We start from the raw sequence: 19779 nt of genomic DNA, 5'->3' as shown, positions 1-19779 counted from the left end.
TGTTTAATAAAAAGAACTCCAAATGTATGACCCTTATGTGAAAAAATGCATTTTGTTAGCCAAACCCCTAAATGATTGCCCCTCTTCATGATTCTGTGCAGGCAGAATCTGAAGCCTGTGTTTTTCATAATATCCATCCTATTGTCAATTAAAAAAATATTCTGTTCATCATTTTAATCATTTGAATTTTGAATATGACATCCTGTTGCTTTTTCTCTAGACAGTAAAAATTATGTTGAATTTGGAAATGGAAGGAACAGTTAACCAAATCTGTTTGGATTACACATTTAATGTAAACATCTTTATTTTACATGTGTGGCTGTTAGATTCTCTGGGGTTAACACTTTCCCTAATCTTTCGAAATGTAACAATAACAAAGGGAAAGTCTATGCCATGTTGGTATAAATGGCAGCAAAGGGAACTCGGCCAAGTCCATGAAAACAATGATTTACCTTTTAATTTTCTGAAGAAATCTGGTATTCATGGAGAACGGGAGGCAGCACAACCTAGCAAGATCCAAGTGCAAGCTATTGACATGAAGTTTGTTTTTTAGGAGGCTGATTTTGAATGCAGTATCAAGATGGAATATTCATGTCTGGTTTTGATACTGCAAATGTCTTCTCTTCCTCCTCAATTTGTTCTCAATTATATTTCTTGACAATTTAATGTTTTATGTGGGTTGTTTCGTCTGCTGACTGACTTCTGACCTTTAAGAGAGGATTACTTTCTCAGGAACATTGTTTTCATGGGGTTTTCATTTTTTTTTTTTCCTAATTAGCCCTGTTTTTAAAAAAACCACAACCCTTTCTCCCCCTATTTTGTACATTAGATGCCCCAAAAGTTTGGGAGTATATAGTCGTTTCAGACATCATTGCTGACGATCTTTGTGTTTGTACCAGATCATCTTCACTGCATTTCCAAGCGGGTTTTTTTTTTCCTTTGAACCACAGAAAGATTTATTTTGTGGTGCACAAGAAGCATTCTAGAACTAGTTGTGTCAGTCGTCTTTTTAGTTTTATAGGAACTTCGGCAAAAATATGCTGTGTTTCTAAACTAGGATGTGGAAGGCAAAACTTAGTATGATGCACCTGTTGGCTTTTAAAGCTGTCTTCCTTAATTTTTCTGATGCACACATGCCTTCCTCCTAAGCTTTTGCTTGATAAGGTTTGAACGTTGGTTCTTGCTTGCAAACCAAAGTGATTTCCTCTTCGTGCATTTCAGAATAGCCCATGTCTCTGTGAGTTCTTTGCGCAGATCTTTGTCTCCCAAGCGGTTGCTAGTATGTATCTGGTCTACAGAAATCACTCAAGCTCTTGCAATTTGTTAAATAACTGAACTATGTTAAGTCTCTGGTGTGTTTTCATAGAAAGCTTTGTTTAGGAAGTGAGGTTCCCAAAGAAAGCAAACTTTGGACCCTGAAAGTTTAAAAACAAGCACATCCTTTGTTGTGAATGTTACCGGCAACCATCCATTGTCCTAAATAAAAAGATCGCTAAAAACAGTCAGCCATCCTTAGATGATCTAAATCCTTTACTTCACTCTCCTTGTATAAGTACATCTGTCTTCCAAAATACTCTTGTCTTTTTGCCAAAGTGCTGAATTATATTGCTGAATGTATTTTTTTAATGTGTTTTTAGCAGGGTTGTTATGTGGCTCATAGATACTGTGCCGCTTAAAAATTACAATGCTTCATGCTGCTTTTGACTAGCAAATGTTCCGAAAAAGTCAAATCCCTTCTCACTGAAGTATTTCTGTCTTTTCTCATATGGACTTCCCCAAGTTAAATGTCTCATTTGCAGTAGCTTGCTTTAGTGCTGCCTTTCTCACTTTTTTTGGTATTTGACATACTCAGAATGAGACAGCTGAACGCTCTCCTGCATGGGATCATTTATGGATAGAGAACAGAAAGTCAGCATGCTTCAGTTTTCTAATATTGTTTGCACATGTTTTCGGGATGTCTCTCTCTACTACAGGTAAATCATATTTCTAATGTTATGGTGAACTTTTTATCTACTTAAAAAATACTCCACTGTCGTTAGCATTAGATTTTTCTTCAGTCATCAGTGGACTGTTATGAAATGTGGTTGCTAACGACCTGTTCGTAGAATAACATTTTAGATTGTAATATCAACTGGGTAGATTTATACATCTGAAATTCATTTAACCTTTATATCAACTATCTTTGTACTTAAGGGCTAATTTTTCATGCCTAATTTGCACATGCAGTTACTGTGACTGAGTATGCAGTTACAGTAAAAATCTGTGCAAACAGCAGGCGTTTTGTCTATACCAGTTTTACACCTTCGACCACCGTAACAGCTAAGTAGGAATTTCATGAATAAGGGAAAAGAAATAAGCACGCCTGGCTTTGAAAAGCTATGTCTGATGTCTTAGGTCTCTCTAGCCTAAAATCTTCTCCTCTGACTCTACCCTGTTTAGCTTGTTATCTGCTTTCTATGCTTTCCTCTGTAGTCATGTTCTCTCCATGAAAGGTAGTGGTCTTTCTATCCAGTATTTCATGGCCATTCCTTATCACATTGATTAAATGATAGCTTTTGTGATCAGTAAGTAGAAGAAGGTCTTTTCCTGTCTTCCCTCAATAGAGCAATTCCTGGGACGTTTTATGTCACAGCTCTGGCACTCATCATCTTTCTCAAGCTCTTGTCCTACATGGCCTGGGTCCCCTAGTAGGAACAGCTCGCTGCACCTGAGACTATCTTGTTCCTAATAATTTATATTGCTTTTGATTTCTCTTTGAATTAAGTGACATCCTGGAATATCCCATGGATTACACTGTAATAGTTAAAATTCCTAGCTAGACTGCTTTTCTATGAGAGTTTTCTCTGACCTACAATTGATTCAGTCACTTCTCTAAACAGAGCAGCAGACAACATGAAAGTCGTTAAAATGTATTTATGAATGAAATATGGACATTTTTTCAAAATAACCAGAGCATATGACTGTTTTGTGTACGACTACAGAAGTGTTTTTGTACGTACTGACAGCTGAAGTCATATAAAGAGTTAAAGCACAACTATTTTTATTGGACACTACTGCTAACATTTATAAACCCATTTCTCTGTGTAGTGCATATTAGTAATAGATTACACTGAGAAATGTGGTCTCTATATTTACAATATAGAATGTGCTTTCCTTTTGCTGACACCTATGGAAAGGAAACTTGCACGGCAGCAGATGATGATTTCAGTTGATTTTCCTCTTTTCCTACTCCCACCCCCTTTTTGGAGACATAATGGAGGGGTTCTAAAGCAATCTCTAAGTAACGTGCTTGCTGTCACTTGCCAGTGAGAAATCTTGGGGCTTTTAAAGCGCTTTTGAATTAGCTTTTTGATGCCACTGTTTGCCTCCTGTATGTTCTCTACTTTATTTCAAATTGCTTTTTGAACAGATCTATAAAAACATGTAGAGCATCAGAAAATAAGTGTGTTTTAAAAATGATGATGACTTAAGAGATACAGTATTCCACCTGACTATGTTAGATCAGTAACCTGCAAATTTCAGTTTCTGAGGACTCTGGGCTCATTTGTAACACAAAGGAAAAGTACAAAGCTCTTAGTTTGTGCAAACCTGGAATTTTGCAGCTGTGGGCTTCAACTCATTTGTCTTAGAGGAGCAGACCATATCCTGTTCGTAGGACTATACAACAGCTTAAGCAAGTACTTCACAGGATCAGGATCCTATTTGAGAGTAAGATCGAAAACCCACTAGGTTGAAAAGATTATTTTACTTTGCAGTATATGGAAAGCAACTGATACCAAAAGGAAAATAAGAATTTTAATCCTTCAAGCATAGTCATGTTGAGTAAAAGCATATATTACAGCTTTGGATTGTTTTTTAAATGCAGTATTGCACATCTTAATCTGGAAAGTTTAGATGTACTGAAGTTTTAGAGGATGTTAAATGTTCAGATAGTTCTGTTTTAATTCACGGGTTTTGAACCTTTGGGTTTACATTTTCAAGTGTTTTTTCTGCAGCCAAGAGGATTATAAATTTCTCTTAACGTACAGTCAAATGCTCTCAACTGTTGATGCTTTACGCAAAATATAAACCACTCAAGCTTACAATGAAATGGTAAAAGTATGCAGCAATATGGGGAGGACCTTGAAACAGCTGACAATGCACAACATGTTTCCTTCCCAGTTTTAAAGCCATTTGTCCAGATGTTGAAACAAGTATTTCTTGTCATACCTGAAATAGTCTTTTTGCTCCCTCTGTTTCTTGTATAACTGAGCTTTCCCTTCGGGTGCAGAGGTTGCACATGATAACGAACCTGGTTTGAGTTGGCAGCAGGGCTCAATCTGTGTGAGCTTTGTTTCAAAATACTCAGTTCAACTTGCGAGTCAACGTTGTGTTTATATAACAGTTTGGCAACTTAGCACCAAGTGCTGGAAAGTGCATAATGTAGCTCTTTAAATGACTTAATACTAGTAGTAACCTTTTCAGAAGATTCTAATTCTGTATTGCATTTTTATTGGATTCTGATGAATTTTGAACTGAGCTTTAAAAGAAGGGTTTTTTTTAATAGGGAGCTTTATATGGCTTCCTACTTATCAGACTTACACATATTGTGGGGCACTACCAGTGAGAAATAAAGCTTTATCCAGTTTTGGCTTCGGAGTGCTGGATCCTTCTGTTGATCAGTGTTGCACAGCTTGAATGTAACAGTGCAGTTTCCATGGATAGAAGTGTAGATTAGAAAATTTCATAGACCGCTGACATTTTTAAATATGTAACTGTGCATATGTATGTTTACTTAATTTTGTGAATAGTTGTTGAAATCACATCACTGTATAGCTTTGGCGTTTTTCATAATGTCATTGTATTCCTTTAGGCAGTGTCAAGCAGGAGGGCAGTTCTAAAATTTTCAGAGTTGCTTTGTTCACCTTGTGTGTGTGACAGTGTGTGTCATCTATGCATTTTCCTGAAAATACGGATTCATGCTGATTTTCACCCCTTTGTGTTTCTCTCTAATTACAGGTCACCTATTTTACAAATTTGCAATCACAGAATCTGACTGGTACCGAATCAAGCAAAGCATAGACTCCAAATGCCGAACAGCTTGGAGGCGGAAACAGCGAGGGCAGAGTCTTGCCGTGAAAAGCTTTTCAAGGCGAACACCTTCATCATCGTCTTACAGTGGTTCAGGTAAAAAACCAAACAAACGTCCCAAAACCCACAAAGACCAAACAAAGCCCAACAGAAATGGAAACTTGCAGTAATAATGCCATTTGTTTTTTCAATATACCTGAAAGTTATTTGGATCTTAAGTTATATTTACAACAGGTGCCTGTAGTACCCACAAATGTGAATGTTTTTGTGTAACAAAGGTAAATGGAGAAACCCACATTTCTCGCAGTTGACTTTTTGGAGTGGATTTTATATTATTGCATATTTTTTTTTTAAGTACCATTTATCATTAGCAAAGAGGCCTCTCTGTTAGAGTGTACGTATATCTACAGTGCTCCTCAAGGAGTGTATCCATGTACTAAATGAAGCCAACCATCTGTACTTAAGTCATCATGGGCCTTCAGCGCAAGCCAACCACCTCCGGGTAGATTCGGAGTCCTTTGCAGCCTCGTGGGGCTTGTACCAAAGTAGATCCTTGGTAGGATGAGCTTCTAATCCTGTTTCATCTACAAATTGCAGTCATGCTCCTGGTTGCAGTGCATCAATGATCCTAGAAAGGAAATGAGATGTGTGTGTGTGTTCACAAAGAGAAGAGGGAGAAGGGAGTCTGTCTCTAAAACAGTAGTAAAATACAGATTTGCCAGAAATGAAAGTGTAGTATATTCCAGTCTGTGAGAGAGATTGACTTTGTTGATTTGTACGTTATCCGAATGCCTGGCTTCACTGCGATGCTTGAGAACGTCCATCCACATGTGTTAACTGAAAAAGTTTCAGCACATGCAGCTTCCTGCCATCATACTTTTTTTTTTACCATGTTCAATTTTTTGAGTAGATGTTTCTGCAACTGATGTTTGTAAGAGGAGTCAAGTGAATAAATTCTTCTCCGTGTGTTCACACCATTTAGTAGGACATGCTAAACTTTGTTCCTGAAGTATTTTCCTCTGAAGAAATTAAATATGTCGTAGGTGATTCTACATTTCCATATAGGTATGTAGGCATGAATAATAATACCAAATGAAAAATACTGACCTAAGAAGTGTTCTCATAGGACACTTCTGGCTCATGCTTTTAATATAAAGCAGTGTTATGGGACATTTGTACATCGTATATTAAAAACAGTGTTTTGGAAGTGAGCCCAAAGAAAAGGAAGTAAGTTTATTTGCCTGCGTAAAATTTTTGGTTGCATGTTAACACTAACCACTGTATCTCATGCAAAGAATGCCAAAATCTGCTTTCAATGGAAAATTTTATGTGCTGGAACTGGGAATCATATCCAAAATTCTCAAATTAAAACAACTAATCAACATAATGATAACCATAAGCCATATATGTTGATGGGATTTTTATTTTCAGTCTCTTAGCAATCAGTATTTCAGAATAAAAATGCAGTAGTAAGTGGATATTATGGGCCTGTGCTCATTAGACTGTACTCTTGAATGTTGTTGAGATTTATTATTAAAAAATATTAAACTTTAATCTCCTGGTTTGGAGATTTAGGGAGTCCAGTGTAGAGATGTAAAACACAGACTCAGGCTCAGTGAATTATTGTCTTCAGAAGGCCATAAGATAATAAATTTTGGTGGTGTTTTTTTTTTTTGTTGTGGTTAAGCTGAAAAGTCAATTTTTCCCCCAATTCCACTAACCTGATTTGTGAGTAAATTGTTCCATGGGTACAAAGACAGCTGAATTAATTCCTGGGATTTCAGCAACATGCTGTCTGAGCAGGTGGGAGTATTGTGGTACAGATGCACATGAGCTGGTTCTGCAAGAGCCGTATTTTGGGTTGTGCGCCCTGGCTAGCTCATTTAGCTGGAACTGAGCTGGCTGCCTTTGGTACATCGATCTCCAGGATTTTCCCAGGAGTTTTTATGCCACCTGGGTCTCCCACTGTACAGGCTGTCTCATGTCCCAGGTCCCCTAGATAGCAAAGAGGTGACTACGTGTCCTTATAAAGATGTCTTTGGTCCTGAAGATGGTGAAGGTCAGCTGAGGCATCTTGGCATGTCATTGGCAGGACTGTATAGACTGTGCAGCCAAAAGTTGAGTACCGGCAATAACATTAACAGCTGCCTTTGGTAATGGTATGTGAAAATGTTCCCATGGATTCAGAGTCTTTTGTTAATTTTCTTTAAAATATTGCTCTTACTCAGAATGTCATTGGCATCATTTTCTGGGAGGCTGTAAAGATGTTAGATGAATTCACCACTACATTCGCACCCACTGTGAAAAAGCTTTTAGGAAAACAGACCCCTTTTCAGAATCAGGTGGTCCTTTGAAAAACTAATTTGCGTTCCAAAATCAGGTGGGAGTGGTATTTCACCTGAAGAAAGAAGAGGATGTATGAGGAAAAACAGGAGAGCGGCTTGAGAGGCTGAATGAGTATATAGGGAAAAGAAAGAGAAGAAAAGATGCAAGGAAAAAAAATGTACATTCACACATGTTTAAAAAGGTAACTTTTGCATGACAGGGCTGTAATTCCACCGCTCTGTTCAGGTAACTTCATGAACTGCTCAGACTTTGCCTTTGTGGTTTGACATCCCTGGAACCCCTTACTGGAATTACAGCATCATAATTCACAGGCATCTGTTCCTTATTATATGCACTGTATAGTGGATATAGCAGAATTCCTGCTGCCAGCTAGCAGGAAAGAGAAGTAATATTTCACAGCTCTGAAGTAAAGGAGGTCTGTATTTCACTGTTATGACAACATAGCTGTCAAATATGGCTTTTTAAAGTGTTACATATGAACCCAGACAGTTTTTATGGTAGCATTTGTTTCAGGGGGCAATTTAAGGTGAGCCTTGAACAGTCTGGAATTCAGCTACTTGAGAAACTGTCTTTCCCGCTATTGTTAGTTATAGCTGTTAAGATCAGCTTCTAGGTGCTTTATGTCAGGTCTCCACCCAGCTGTGGTTGCTGCTGTCTGCAGAAGAATACCTGTGTTTGGTTTCACTGAGTAATACGCTGCTCCATGTCAGTTCACATGTAACAGGCATTTGAGTTGTTTATCTGTTGGGTGGAATATAGTAGCTGCTTCTCACAAAAGATATAATGAAAAAAAAAAAGGTTCTTGAAAGATTGTGAATGGCTACTGTGTCGTGTTTACACTGTGAAGGATGTGGGGATATGCAGCATAGTTTCTTGTATAACGTCCTCTGAGCTGTTCTGAGAAGCTCTGGCTTTGGCTCCACTCACTCAGCGTAAGACTGTGACTTCTATTCAAAGAAGCTATAATTATTTAGTTTGATCAGGCAATTTAGTAGAGCGTGGTTCTGTGACTAGCCAGGTTAGGTCACTGAGGACCTTAAGCTGAGTGTATCAGCTTCTCTGATAGTTTAGATACAACAGTGGTGTTGCACACATTCAGTAGGAGAGGACTTTCATTTCACATCTTGTAACCAAGCATTTCAGATTGTGCCATGCAGAGGAAAAGTTTACACACGCACTCACCCCTTTTACCAGGTTAAATACAATAAACCTAAGCAATTTGTGGACGAACTTAAACCCACTGATTCTTAGCTAAATGATGACACTTTCCTAGGGAAGTTTCAGGGCTTACCCTAGAAGATATTCCCGTAGTCTTCAGAAAGCACTTCTTTTTAAGATGCACAGATGCCTTGAGTAGACGCATAGTATTGCAGTGTCTGCCATGCAGCTGAGCTGTTCTGAAAACATCATTGAGGTTTAAATATGATTTCAATGTCCTGAGCGTTCATGAATGAACACCATGTTCCCTGTATGAACTTTTTCCAGAGTTTGGTATGGTTTTTCCACTTCTGAACTTGTGATTGTAGTATTTTATATTAAAATTGTTACCAAGAGGTGCAACAAAAAAAAGGCTCAGATCCAAAACTGTTGTGTTTGATTGGCTTGAAGTAATATTTTTCATCAGCTATCCTTAGGGCCTGATAAATAGCAAGATAGCTTTCTGTTATGTCGTAGTATAATAATACATGTTTCAATCAGCAGAAATTTATTGGCACTTTCTTCAAGTGTTGCAAAGGAGCACCATTCTTTTATGTGTTACAGAATATTTTCTTAAATGCCGGTATGCTAGAAGTCTAGAATAACTTAATATTTTCTGTTTGGCAGTGAAAATTGTTGAACATCTCTACATATCATTAAAACTAATACTTTTGTTAGTCCTGAAATAGTCTCAAATCAGCATGGTCACTGCCCTGCTGGACATCCTCCCCTATGAATTAGGGGACTTGATTTTCCAGAGCTGTTTTTTAGCAGCAATAATTTGACTCATTAAAAAAAAAAAAAAAATAGCAGCCTGAAACTCACGTGTGTATGACCTGACTTTGATTTCTCTGGCTCTGAGGAATCTTGAGGGTGGTTGAACACAATAACAGATTGCCCAGGGAGGCTGCAGAGACGCCATCCTTGGAGACAGTCAAACTCCATCTGGACGCAGTCCGAAGTAACCGGTTCTGGTTGCCCATGCTTTGAGGAAGGGCATTGAATTAGATGATCTCCAGAGGTCACTTCCAACCTCATCTATTCTGTGATTTTTATAAGCATTGAGTTATTGCACACATAATAAATAATTCTGAATTATTTACATCTACAGGGGATTGCTATTCTTGAGCTTCATTCTTATGTACTTGTTGGACATGTCAAAACTTTTAGGCTTTTTCTGCTTGTGCATAAGAGTTTGTATAGCACGTGGCTTTGATTTGAGTCATGCAGTTAAAAATGATAACGGATTTCCTCTCTGCTCCGTTTATCATATGGAAGAATTAGCTATGCAAATACCATAGAAAAGCAGGAGGCTGAGCCCATAGTCCTTACGAAGCCTTACAAGTTTTTGGCGTTGTAATTCTGTGATAGTGTTCAAGTGTTAAGAGCTCAAGAGGAACTGATCTGCAGACAAAAACATGTCTAAGGAAACTGGTAGGAAAACATGAATGAATATCTCTTCTCTGTCCTTCACCCCCAAAGATATTAATTGAGATTGTTCTACATTTAATTGACTACGCAGTTTTACAGCAGCCACAAGATTTATGGGTTGCATAAAGTTGTTGTAGCAGACTGTTATATTTAGGCAGAAGTTGGTTTTCCTTATTTTATCTGGCTCTTCTGTTTGAAGCTGTTGCCTTTTGTTGGAATTGAGGTATTAATTGCAGTGGTTTGCTCTGCTCTTCTCAGCGCCAACACTTCTACATTTAATTGACTACGCAGTTTTACAGCAGCCACAAGATTTATGGGTTGCATAAAGTTGTTGTAGCAGACTGTTATATTTAGGCAGAAGTTGGTTTTCCTTATTTTATCTGGCTCTTCTGTTTGAAGCTGTTGCCTTTTGTTGGAATTGAGGTATTAATTGCAGTGGTTTGCTCTGCTCTTCTCAGCGCCAACACTTTGGTCCTTGTGTGTTTTTCTCGTTTTTTTTTTTTTTTTTTCCAACAAGAGACCACCGGGGCCGCAATAAACTTTTTTTTTTTTTTTTTTTTTTCCTGACAAGAGTACACATGGCTGCCATGATAATTTAGCTAGATACTCTTTTTAAAAACGTTAGCAGTCTATGGAGGGAAGGCAGTAGGAAATGAGGTTTTTGGGAGGAGGATTAATTGAAGAGTGCCTTCTCCCATTCTTTTAATTTCTCTTAAGATTGTTAAAGCTGTTATCACAGTTTTCCATGTTGGAATTTTTAATTAGTTCTACGACTTTGGGATTTATGTGTAGATTTAGGCTGAAGTGCTCAGCCTATGCCGATGTCACATATAAAAATGGATGTGCAGCCAAATCTTCAAAGCTGTTCTGCAAAATTGGAGGCATTTAGCACTGGATGAGTCAGGTTGAGATAATGGCTTACAGTATACGGTTTTATTTCTATTAATTGTTCAGTAATGGTGTTTTTCCTGCTTTTTGTTTTTGAGGACTGCTTTGCTACGTCTGACCTTTCCTTGCTAGGACTACACATCAAGGAAACAAGAAAATACATCCTAGTTTGTAAGCAGAAGTGTGAGGCTGGGAGGCCTATACACTAGGAAAACAATTTTGAATAACAACACATAAGGAGACTAAGCATGAATCCCCTCTGCTGCAGAATCTGTACCTCCTACATTTCCTTCCAAAATGAGAAGCCAGATGCTCAACTGATAAATATGAAGTATAATGAGAATAGGAAAGAATTAGAAAATGCCAAAGGTTTTGCCTTTGAAGTGAGGAATTTTAAAACTGATCTTAGTTGAGAATTAAACGCACACGTTCTTGAAACAGTTACCAATTACATTTGTCTGACAAATCTGATCTTCCTCGGCAATGTCTGAGGAAGATTAGCTTTGAGATATGTGACAGAAGTAACTGCTTCAGTGGGGGTGATTTTGCCAACTCTCGAACATTTGTCTGAGAAGACAGACTCACTTAGGCTAAATTTTCTTTGACTCATAAGCATGTGCAGTAAACAAATGGAAAATGTAAAAGGTCTGATTTCAACTTGGGAGGAAGGAGTATTTCAGCAGTCGGGTTTTTTTTCCCCTGTATCACAACTTAATCACCTGTGGAATGGTCAGTGCAGCATCTTCCATTCTGTGGGTGGCTCCAAAGCTATTCCATCTGGTGGGGGGTGCTTTGGGAATGCCATGGATAACGTGCTCAGTAGTAGCACTACATAAGCTGTTCGATTCATGTCGAAGTACCCCTTTGTAACTAGTGCAATGGAAAATTTCAAAGCAAGAGTTCAGCTGTATAGCTTCTCGGTGCCAGGGATTCTCTAATATATCAAAGTTGTAAATGTGAGGCTAGATAGTTTACATGATAGTGATTTATAACTGTTGACATATCCTCTATTCAAGCTGTGTGCTATTCATGTTTGTGTTTGTTTTTAATGGGGAATGTTTAAAAATGGATAAATATTTCTTTTGTCTGGTCAGAGATTTAGAGGGGAAAAACAATACTTATAAAGGATGTTTTGTTTTTAGACACTGTTGAATCCTCTCTCTTCTTTCTTTCTTCCTAAGAAGAAAAAAACCCCACCAGAATCCAACAAAAAAAGAAAGAAAACACAACTGTAGTTGTTGCAGTGAAGCCAAACAAATCTATTTATAAGTGACCGTGCGAGATGTACAGTATGATTGCATTCAGTCTGTCTCCTGTTCCCACCTCTGAAAAACGTAATAATTTCTGGTGTCTGTGAAGCAAAAGATGGTTTACAAATAAAGGTTTCTGAACTTTACAGTTAAAAATGTATTTCAATATGTGCATATAATATATATGTAAATATATAAACTTATCTGCTGCAGCTCTTATTTCTTTGATACTCTTTTATTGCATAACTTTCTTAATCAGAAAATAAATACTCATTATAAATGCATCTTCGTGTTTTCTCAGAAGTAGAGCATTGCAGTTTGTGTAATGGTAGGTATAAGCTACAGGAAAAGTACTGCTACAAGGTTATTAAATCTGTAAGTGAAACACATTGTCTTGCCTCGCTTGTGTCCCAAGTCCAGTTTTGTGTATGTGTATTTCCATTTACACTATACATGTTTGAGCGTATGAAGTTATGTATGTATGCATGCATGTGTGTGTATACATGCACACATCTAAATGAAGGATTATGTATTTGGACACTGTGGTTTGACTAGAAGTTAAGTTGTAACTCAACTCAGCTGTTGAATTACATAGTGGGGGACTGGGAAGCATGATGGAAAGACAAAATCACAACAGAATGGACTAGTGGTAGCCTATAAGAAGCAAGATGAATAACAGTGGGCTTTCTTAGCCGTTTAGCATCCTAACAAAATGCTATTTGTAAAATAAAAAATACAGAAAATTAATTGCATAAAATATTATTAGGACTGAAGTAATGGAAATAAGAGAAAAAGTGAAAGACAAAGAGGAGGCGTAGGTAAACCATCTTTCTAGAATATCTGTGACTTTCAGTGACCATGACAAAGCCACTGGCAATGGAAAGCATGATCTGGTATCAGAATTTGAACAAATCGCATTTTTATTTGGTTGACGGTGCAGTTTCTCATACTAGGTACAGGACTTTTCTCCAATTGTGATTTGTTACTCCCATCTGGAACTCTGTATAGCAACCGTCCATTGTACAACAGTGCAGGAAATACTGGAATTGCACAGTAAGCCTTAGGACTATATTTAAGAAATTATAAACATTCTGCAGTTACCTACTAGTCAAATGTAAGGTATTAAAGATGTATGTCCAATAGACAGCAAGAACATGTACTTGTTATGTTTTGCTCGGTTACTGTAGAAGTGTTCTGGTTGTAGTTATGTATTTGCAGATTGTTTACATAATTAGAGCTGCCTAGTTGAATTTTTCAACAAATAAGTAAATACTAGCTTGGTGGGTTTGAGTTAGTTTCCAGTTCCCATGTTTAGACTTAAAATTATCTTCTTACACAAACATTTGCAGACAGGATGAAAAAAACCCAAGTGGGTGATTTTGTTAAAAAATGTTTCCATTAAAATATTTGTATGCGTGGATAAAGCTCATTCTTGCAAAACTAACATTCTTTTTTCAGTATAAATCTTAGAGTATTAAGTAGAGGTATTCAAATTTTATGAAACATGTCTTCCTGCTGTGTTGGTTCAAAAAAAACAACCGTCATTTTAAAAATCAAAATATATCAGTCATCTCTGAGCAGGATGAGGCCTATCTAATGCTTATTTAAGCAATACATAAAATCTTGTAAGGAAATGATCTACAATGGAAGTAGAATGACAGTGTTTCTTAAATATTTTCATTATAGTTTGTGGTACTTGGACAGCTTGAAAGCCTTGTAGTATTGAATGTTACTACATGTTAGATGTTAATGTGTTTTACGTTGCCTTGTAGCATAAAAGTCATTGTCAGAGGAATAAATAATTTAGAAAAATTGTAAAACACTTAATGCTTCAGAGATTTCATTCAATGTATTTTCATGGTGTAGCAAAAGAAAAATGTTAAAATTGTTTACAGAATTACTGTATGTAAAAAGTATTTCTTCAAATACATTATTCTAAAAGCCCTTTGACAGTCCCGTTCTCCAAGATGTCTCAAGTAAAAAAAAAAAAAAAAAGGAAGAAAACTAGGACTGATGCTGAATCTTAGTATGATATTGGGACATGTTAAGGTTTTTCCTAGCAGTGTGTACTTGAACTTGTCACATGTGCTGCAAAAGTGTCATTGAATGATAGCCCCAGGTTTTTTTCCTGATTCCTAAAAGGATATATGGTATGTAGCGATGCTTTTGCCTGCTAGTGGTGTCTTAGTCTGTAGGAAGACCCATACATGGCATTAGTCTCTGGTCCATTGTATTCCACTTCACCCTTTCAGTACAGAACTACTGACATTATTAGTCTCCCGGTATCACTGACACCAAATGCATAAAGTCATGTTTCAAAAAAAAAAAAAAAAAAAAGTATTTGTGTGCTTTTATTAAAAAAAAAAAAAAAAATTAGTTCTTTTTACTTGCCTTTTGCCTCTTACATTTATAAGAATCCTTTCCCTGCAGCTGGAAAACCTAGAAATGAATCTATGATACGTCTACTTCTAATGCAAGTTGTTATCCTCTTGAAATCATGCGATGGTTTTCCTGGTGGCTGTCACTGTTAACCAAAGATAATACCCAGGTGTCTTCCTTTTTGTAGGGGCATTTTCAGAAGGCCTTACTTTGCAGTGTGAGGTAGTGTTTAAATTCATCCAAGTCAAGAAATCAACCTGCCATTTTGAGGTTTAAAAAAAAAAAATAATTCCAGGCTCATGTGTGTCAGTATGAATTATAGATGATGGATCTTGAAAAACAATTGAGAGATATCCTTTATTTATATGGTAACTTCAATTTATAGGGTTTTCAAATGTATCCTTGTGGTGGTGGTGGCAGTAACAGTTCTCAGCTACACAGGCACAAAAGAAAGTGTTGAACTGCTGAGGAATTGTATCTGGTTTTGCTGTGATATGACTTTTACAGTTGCAGAATCTTTAATCTAGATTCAAAAGATGCTTTTTAAACGTATGCTTTCTCAGAGACAAAATAGCCTTTGGAACTTCTTTGGAATTTGTAGGAAATCTACAGGTGAGCAATGAACATGCGTAAGGATATTAACATATAAAAGATCTGCATCTGCTTACTGACTGCATTCGTTTTTCACAGTTTTTAAGTATGCATTGTTGCATGGCCACTGGCATGAGATATACACATATAATAAAGCTGGATTTTTGTCTCTTTTTTTCAGAGGGTTCGCAGAGTTCAGTTTCAGCTTCTAATGAGATCCAGCAGAACCAGCCACAGGCACTACACTATGCACTAGCCAATGCTCAGCAGGTTCAGATCCACCAAATAGGAGAAGATGGACAAGTCCAAGTAGTATGTACTCAACTTTTTCTAAATTATTCCATTTAAACAATCTGGGTTATTGCAAACTTTGCTTCAGTTGAAGTTTAATGTTTTATTTTAAAAAAGCGACTTATCATCGCTTCTTAAGCATGATTTTCAGAAAATAAACATTGAAGGCTTATGAAAAAATTTTTAGTTATTTGGCAAAAATCTTCATGTGGGATTTGCTCACACAATTGTTGGAAATAAATGCACATTCATTACTGTGTATAGAATTGACTAGTCTCTACCTGGCCGTTTGCTTGCAGTTGCTGTAATAATAATAGCATGTATGATTTACACTTCAGAGGTAGTTCTAGCTAAGTCTTTCAAATGCATAATGCATTTATTTATTTATTTTCATTAAAAAACCCCAGTGGCATTTTTGAACATCTGTTAGCTGAATCCTTTACATGTGTATTCATTTAGATACATGTATATAAGAAAGTTATAATCAAAGCAAGAATGCATTTATTTATTTATTTTCATTAAAAAACCCCAGTGTTCTCAGGCATTTTTGAACATCTGTTAGCTGAATCCTTTACATGTGTATTCATTTAGATACATGTATATAAGTAAAAGTTATAAATATTGACATTTTTTAAGCCTGAGACTCCTACCATAACTCAGGCCATGATTATTTTTATATATGGTTTTAGTATACTCTGAAAAAACTCACCTTGGCTTTAGTTCCTGTGTACCACAGTTTGACTACAAGGATTGTTTTAAATTGAAATTTTTTTAAAAAGTAGAAGAAAATAATGAAATAATGGATTACGTGGCATTTCTGACATGCGGCATTCGGAAATAGTGAATTATATCTGCACACTCATTCTTTTGTGGTAGAAACCTGAGAATTTAATGTGTGAAATCTGTCTGCCATTAGTTTTCAAAAACTTCAGGCTTTGCAGTTTACAGCGTTTATGTGCAGTCATATAACATAGAAACTTTTTCACTGATGGTATTAGTGTTTTGAAGGTACCCAGAAGCCTGAGTATGGGCCAGCACTCAACTGTGCCAGGCAGTGTCCAAGCACAGAACAGAAAGAAATGTGCACAGACATGTGCGTACCCGTTCTGCATGATGATCACATAAGCCCACTTTCCGTAGAAACCAGGCTAAAGAAACAGGTGGAAATGGGCAAATAAACAAGAATTCTTGAGAGAGATTAGTCAACATGATAAACGGTAGTACTCAGTGGTCTGGCTGTTGCAAAGGTTTTAGTCAACGCCATTACAAAGAAGATTCTGAAGTACGATAATGAAGCATCTTTGGTAGATACTTATAGTATTCTCTCCCCAGGTAAGAGAGGCAGTGCAGGAGAGAAGCAGCAAATGTACCCAATTGAGTAATTTACACATAAAGAATGAAAACTCTCCATCAACACAGGGAATACTCAGGTCTGGTCATGTAGAGCTGCAAATAGTCAGCATGGAAATGGTGAAGTTGCTCAGAAATATGATGAAGAAAAAAGGGCTATGAAGGACAGATGCTTTTGGAATGTTATCAAAAGAAACATGTCTGTAAGACCTGCTGAAGGTTTACCAGAGTAGCAGTAGAAGAATCGCAGGAGAAAAGTGTCATGGAAGTTGGGGGAAAATTTCAAGATATGTGGCACAGTGTTGAAGGCAACTGACAGAGCTGTAAGCATTGCTTAAAAGGACTTAAGTATTAGCCAGAATATTTTTTAAGGAGTGCATGGAAGTGGAAGGAGTTTGAGATGAAAGTGATTGAGAGGAACTCCAGACAGCAACTGCAAGAGTTGTGGAGAGGAAATCGCAGTAGGGAGCGCGTTTTTCCAAAGTGAAAAAGGTGGCTTATAAAGTAAGAGAAAAGAACAAGCTGGAGTGTGGGTGTAAGGGATGCTAGGAACCGTTAGCTGTGAGATTCAGATAGGGTTGGAAAGTCTGGGCCACCCCATCTTGTTTTCCCAAAGGCCTTGCCCTTTCCTGTTACGTACCTGGATACCATATGACTGAAATGGAAGTTGAGGAGCTAATCCTGGAGAGTGATTGCTTAATGGAACTAGATCCTAAATGCTTTTAGTTACTATTCTCAAACTTGGAAGAGGACTAAAGAGAAGTTCAATAAATTAACTCGCAAACTTTTTCCCCCTCCTGTCAGTTGGGAGCATCCTCAGTGAAATAATGCTCTTTCTGCAGGAACTGGGTGCCAAGGTTCCATTTCCACTTCACTTTTGCCATAATTTTACAGTATTATCGTGTGAATTTCTTTGTCTCTTGGCTTCCCTATATATTTTAAAGAGCATATCTTCTTAACTGCTGTAGATCTTTTTGAGATTTAACTGATGACTGAAAAGTATTTTTCAAGTCTTGAAAGACAAGGTAGAAGGGAAAATTATATGAAATACATGGATATAATAGACAAAGCGGTTATGTTTATAGATGTAAGTGATGGAAGTTTGCCTCATTAAAAGATCTGGACCTGTCAACTATCCTTTAAATTGATTGTGGAATCTGGGAAAAATCCACTACCACCCACAACCACTATCTAAATGTTGTCATAATTTGTCAAACATGTAGAGGGGTCCTAAGTTGAAACAGATGAAAACAGTATTGCTTTTTCAATTCTAGGGAATGATACGTATAGATCAGGCGAAGAATCATTAGTAAGGTGGTAGTTATTTATACTATATATGTTTAAAAAAAATCAGTATTGAATTTGTGAACAAACTAAAAGGACTGTCCTTGAAGGCCAGCTATATATCTGCAAAAGATGAGTGAGCAGTTCTTTTTTGGAATGCTGCATGATACAAAGGTGAATAAAGTCACTGCCTCCCCCCTCCCTTGAGTCAGAAGGGATTGCTTATATTTGAAAACACTATAAATGGATCTTTTAAATGTTCAGTGCTTTTTCCTGGGAGCCCTGAGAGCTTGATGTTAAGGAGGGAAAGTGATTGTAATCTCAACATGGACTGGGCTGTGCTCTAATTTTATATACAGTCCCTATTGTCAGAGTGATACTTTCAGTATGTTTTTTCTTCCTATAAATAGGCAGTTTCCTTCCAAAGGAAATGAAACTGTTTGAAATAGAGGGATCTGTGTTTCTTTGAAAATCACATGCAATTGTTCTTGTGTTATAAAATAAGAAGAGCCTTTGACAGAATTCCAAACGATTATCTTTAATCTCTGTCTCATGCAGGCATATTAAAATGAACACAAAGCCTTATAAACCCTGAAGTAGGTTATTTAGAATCCAATCTCTCTTCAGGTAAATCACAGTAGCAAAGACTTTGCTGGGCTAGTCAGGATGCACAAGGAATTCTGTCCACTCTCTTATCCATGTTTTGATGAAATGGTAGGCTTGATACCATTCTGAAGTGGTGGGTATGGTCAGCATACAAAGTATTAACATTATTAAAACTGTTAGGGCAGATTCTCTGCTAACATAAACCAGTTTAACTGCATTCAAATTAATGACTTCATGCCAATTTATAGCAGCTTGAGAGATAGTCTTTAGCATGGTACTGTACTTCACCATAACTATGTGAATGTACAAAGATATACGGATACTTACAGATACCTTTTAAAACCTCACTCTTAGCGAGTTGTTAGTCTTGGCGTATCTGTTTTAAGAACTAAGTTTCCAAGGTCTTTAAATGGGATTAATGGTTCAGGCACAATGCTAATCTACCAAAGCAAATTAGTCCCATGCTTTGTGTATCAGTCAAAAATGCAGATACTTTGTCTATAGAGAAATGCACTACATAAAAATTATTTATTCTTATGCCTGTTTTCTTTCTTCTTATGTGAAAATGAACCATTCTTTCTTCAAAGTCACTCTGCTTACACTTTGCATAAAAAGATGGGGAATTATGGATGCACTTTATTTCTTTTTTTAAAAGCTATCTTTAATGGTTTTCATTGAATAAGCATTTTGCTTCCATACGTTAAGCTGTATTGAATCCAAGGTAATAGCTTCTTCCTCTAGTTTTGATTTTCTTCTGATGCTCCTTGGTGTTTTCTTTTGTTGCGGATCCCACAGGGCCATCTCCACATAGCCCAGGTTCCTCAAGGCGAGCAAGTCCAAATCACACAGGACAGTGAGGTGAGCCAAACGTTTGGGTGCCCGTGGAGCAGATGCTGGCAGGAACTTAGGGCCCCGATTCTAAAACTGTACCTCTGAGATCTGCTACAATACACTACAGAGACCAGTGTGGGTAGAAGTGAGAGCATGTGGTGGAGCCAGGATGAAGTGTGCTTTATGGCAGTAAATGCAATATGATATTTCTGTCTCTGTTTTGGGTTTTTTTTTTTCCTTCCCTTGGCCAGCCAAGACAGCTCTA

The 19779-nt window shown here is 37.2% G+C and overlaps 1 protein-coding gene across 2 annotated transcripts in view; it reads left to right on the top strand.

Moving 5' to 3' along the window:
- The window catches only part of BANP (BTG3 associated nuclear protein), a 141773-nt gene that overhangs the window by 48926 nt on the left and 73068 nt on the right, over positions 1-19779 (top strand). The window contains exons 7-9 of one of the 2 annotated variants that reach the window (XM_009277269.2): positions 4999-5166; positions 15334-15464; positions 19479-19541. In XM_009277269.2, the coding sequence (XP_009275544.1) occupies positions 4999-5166; positions 15334-15464; positions 19479-19541 (362 nt within the window). Of the gene's footprint in view, positions 1-4998; positions 5167-15333; positions 15465-19469; positions 19542-19779 lie in introns of both variants that reach the window. The other variant, XM_009277268.2, reaches the window with a different exon arrangement.

This window comes from Aptenodytes forsteri, unplaced genomic scaffold (assembly GCF_000699145.1).
Source record: "Aptenodytes forsteri isolate BGI_AS27 unplaced genomic scaffold, ASM69914v1 Scaffold50, whole genome shotgun sequence".
NCBI lineage: Eukaryota > Metazoa > Chordata > Aves > Sphenisciformes > Spheniscidae > Aptenodytes > Aptenodytes forsteri.
The sequence above is the reverse complement of the archived record's forward strand: the minus strand, read 5'-3'. Positions and strand labels throughout refer to the sequence as shown.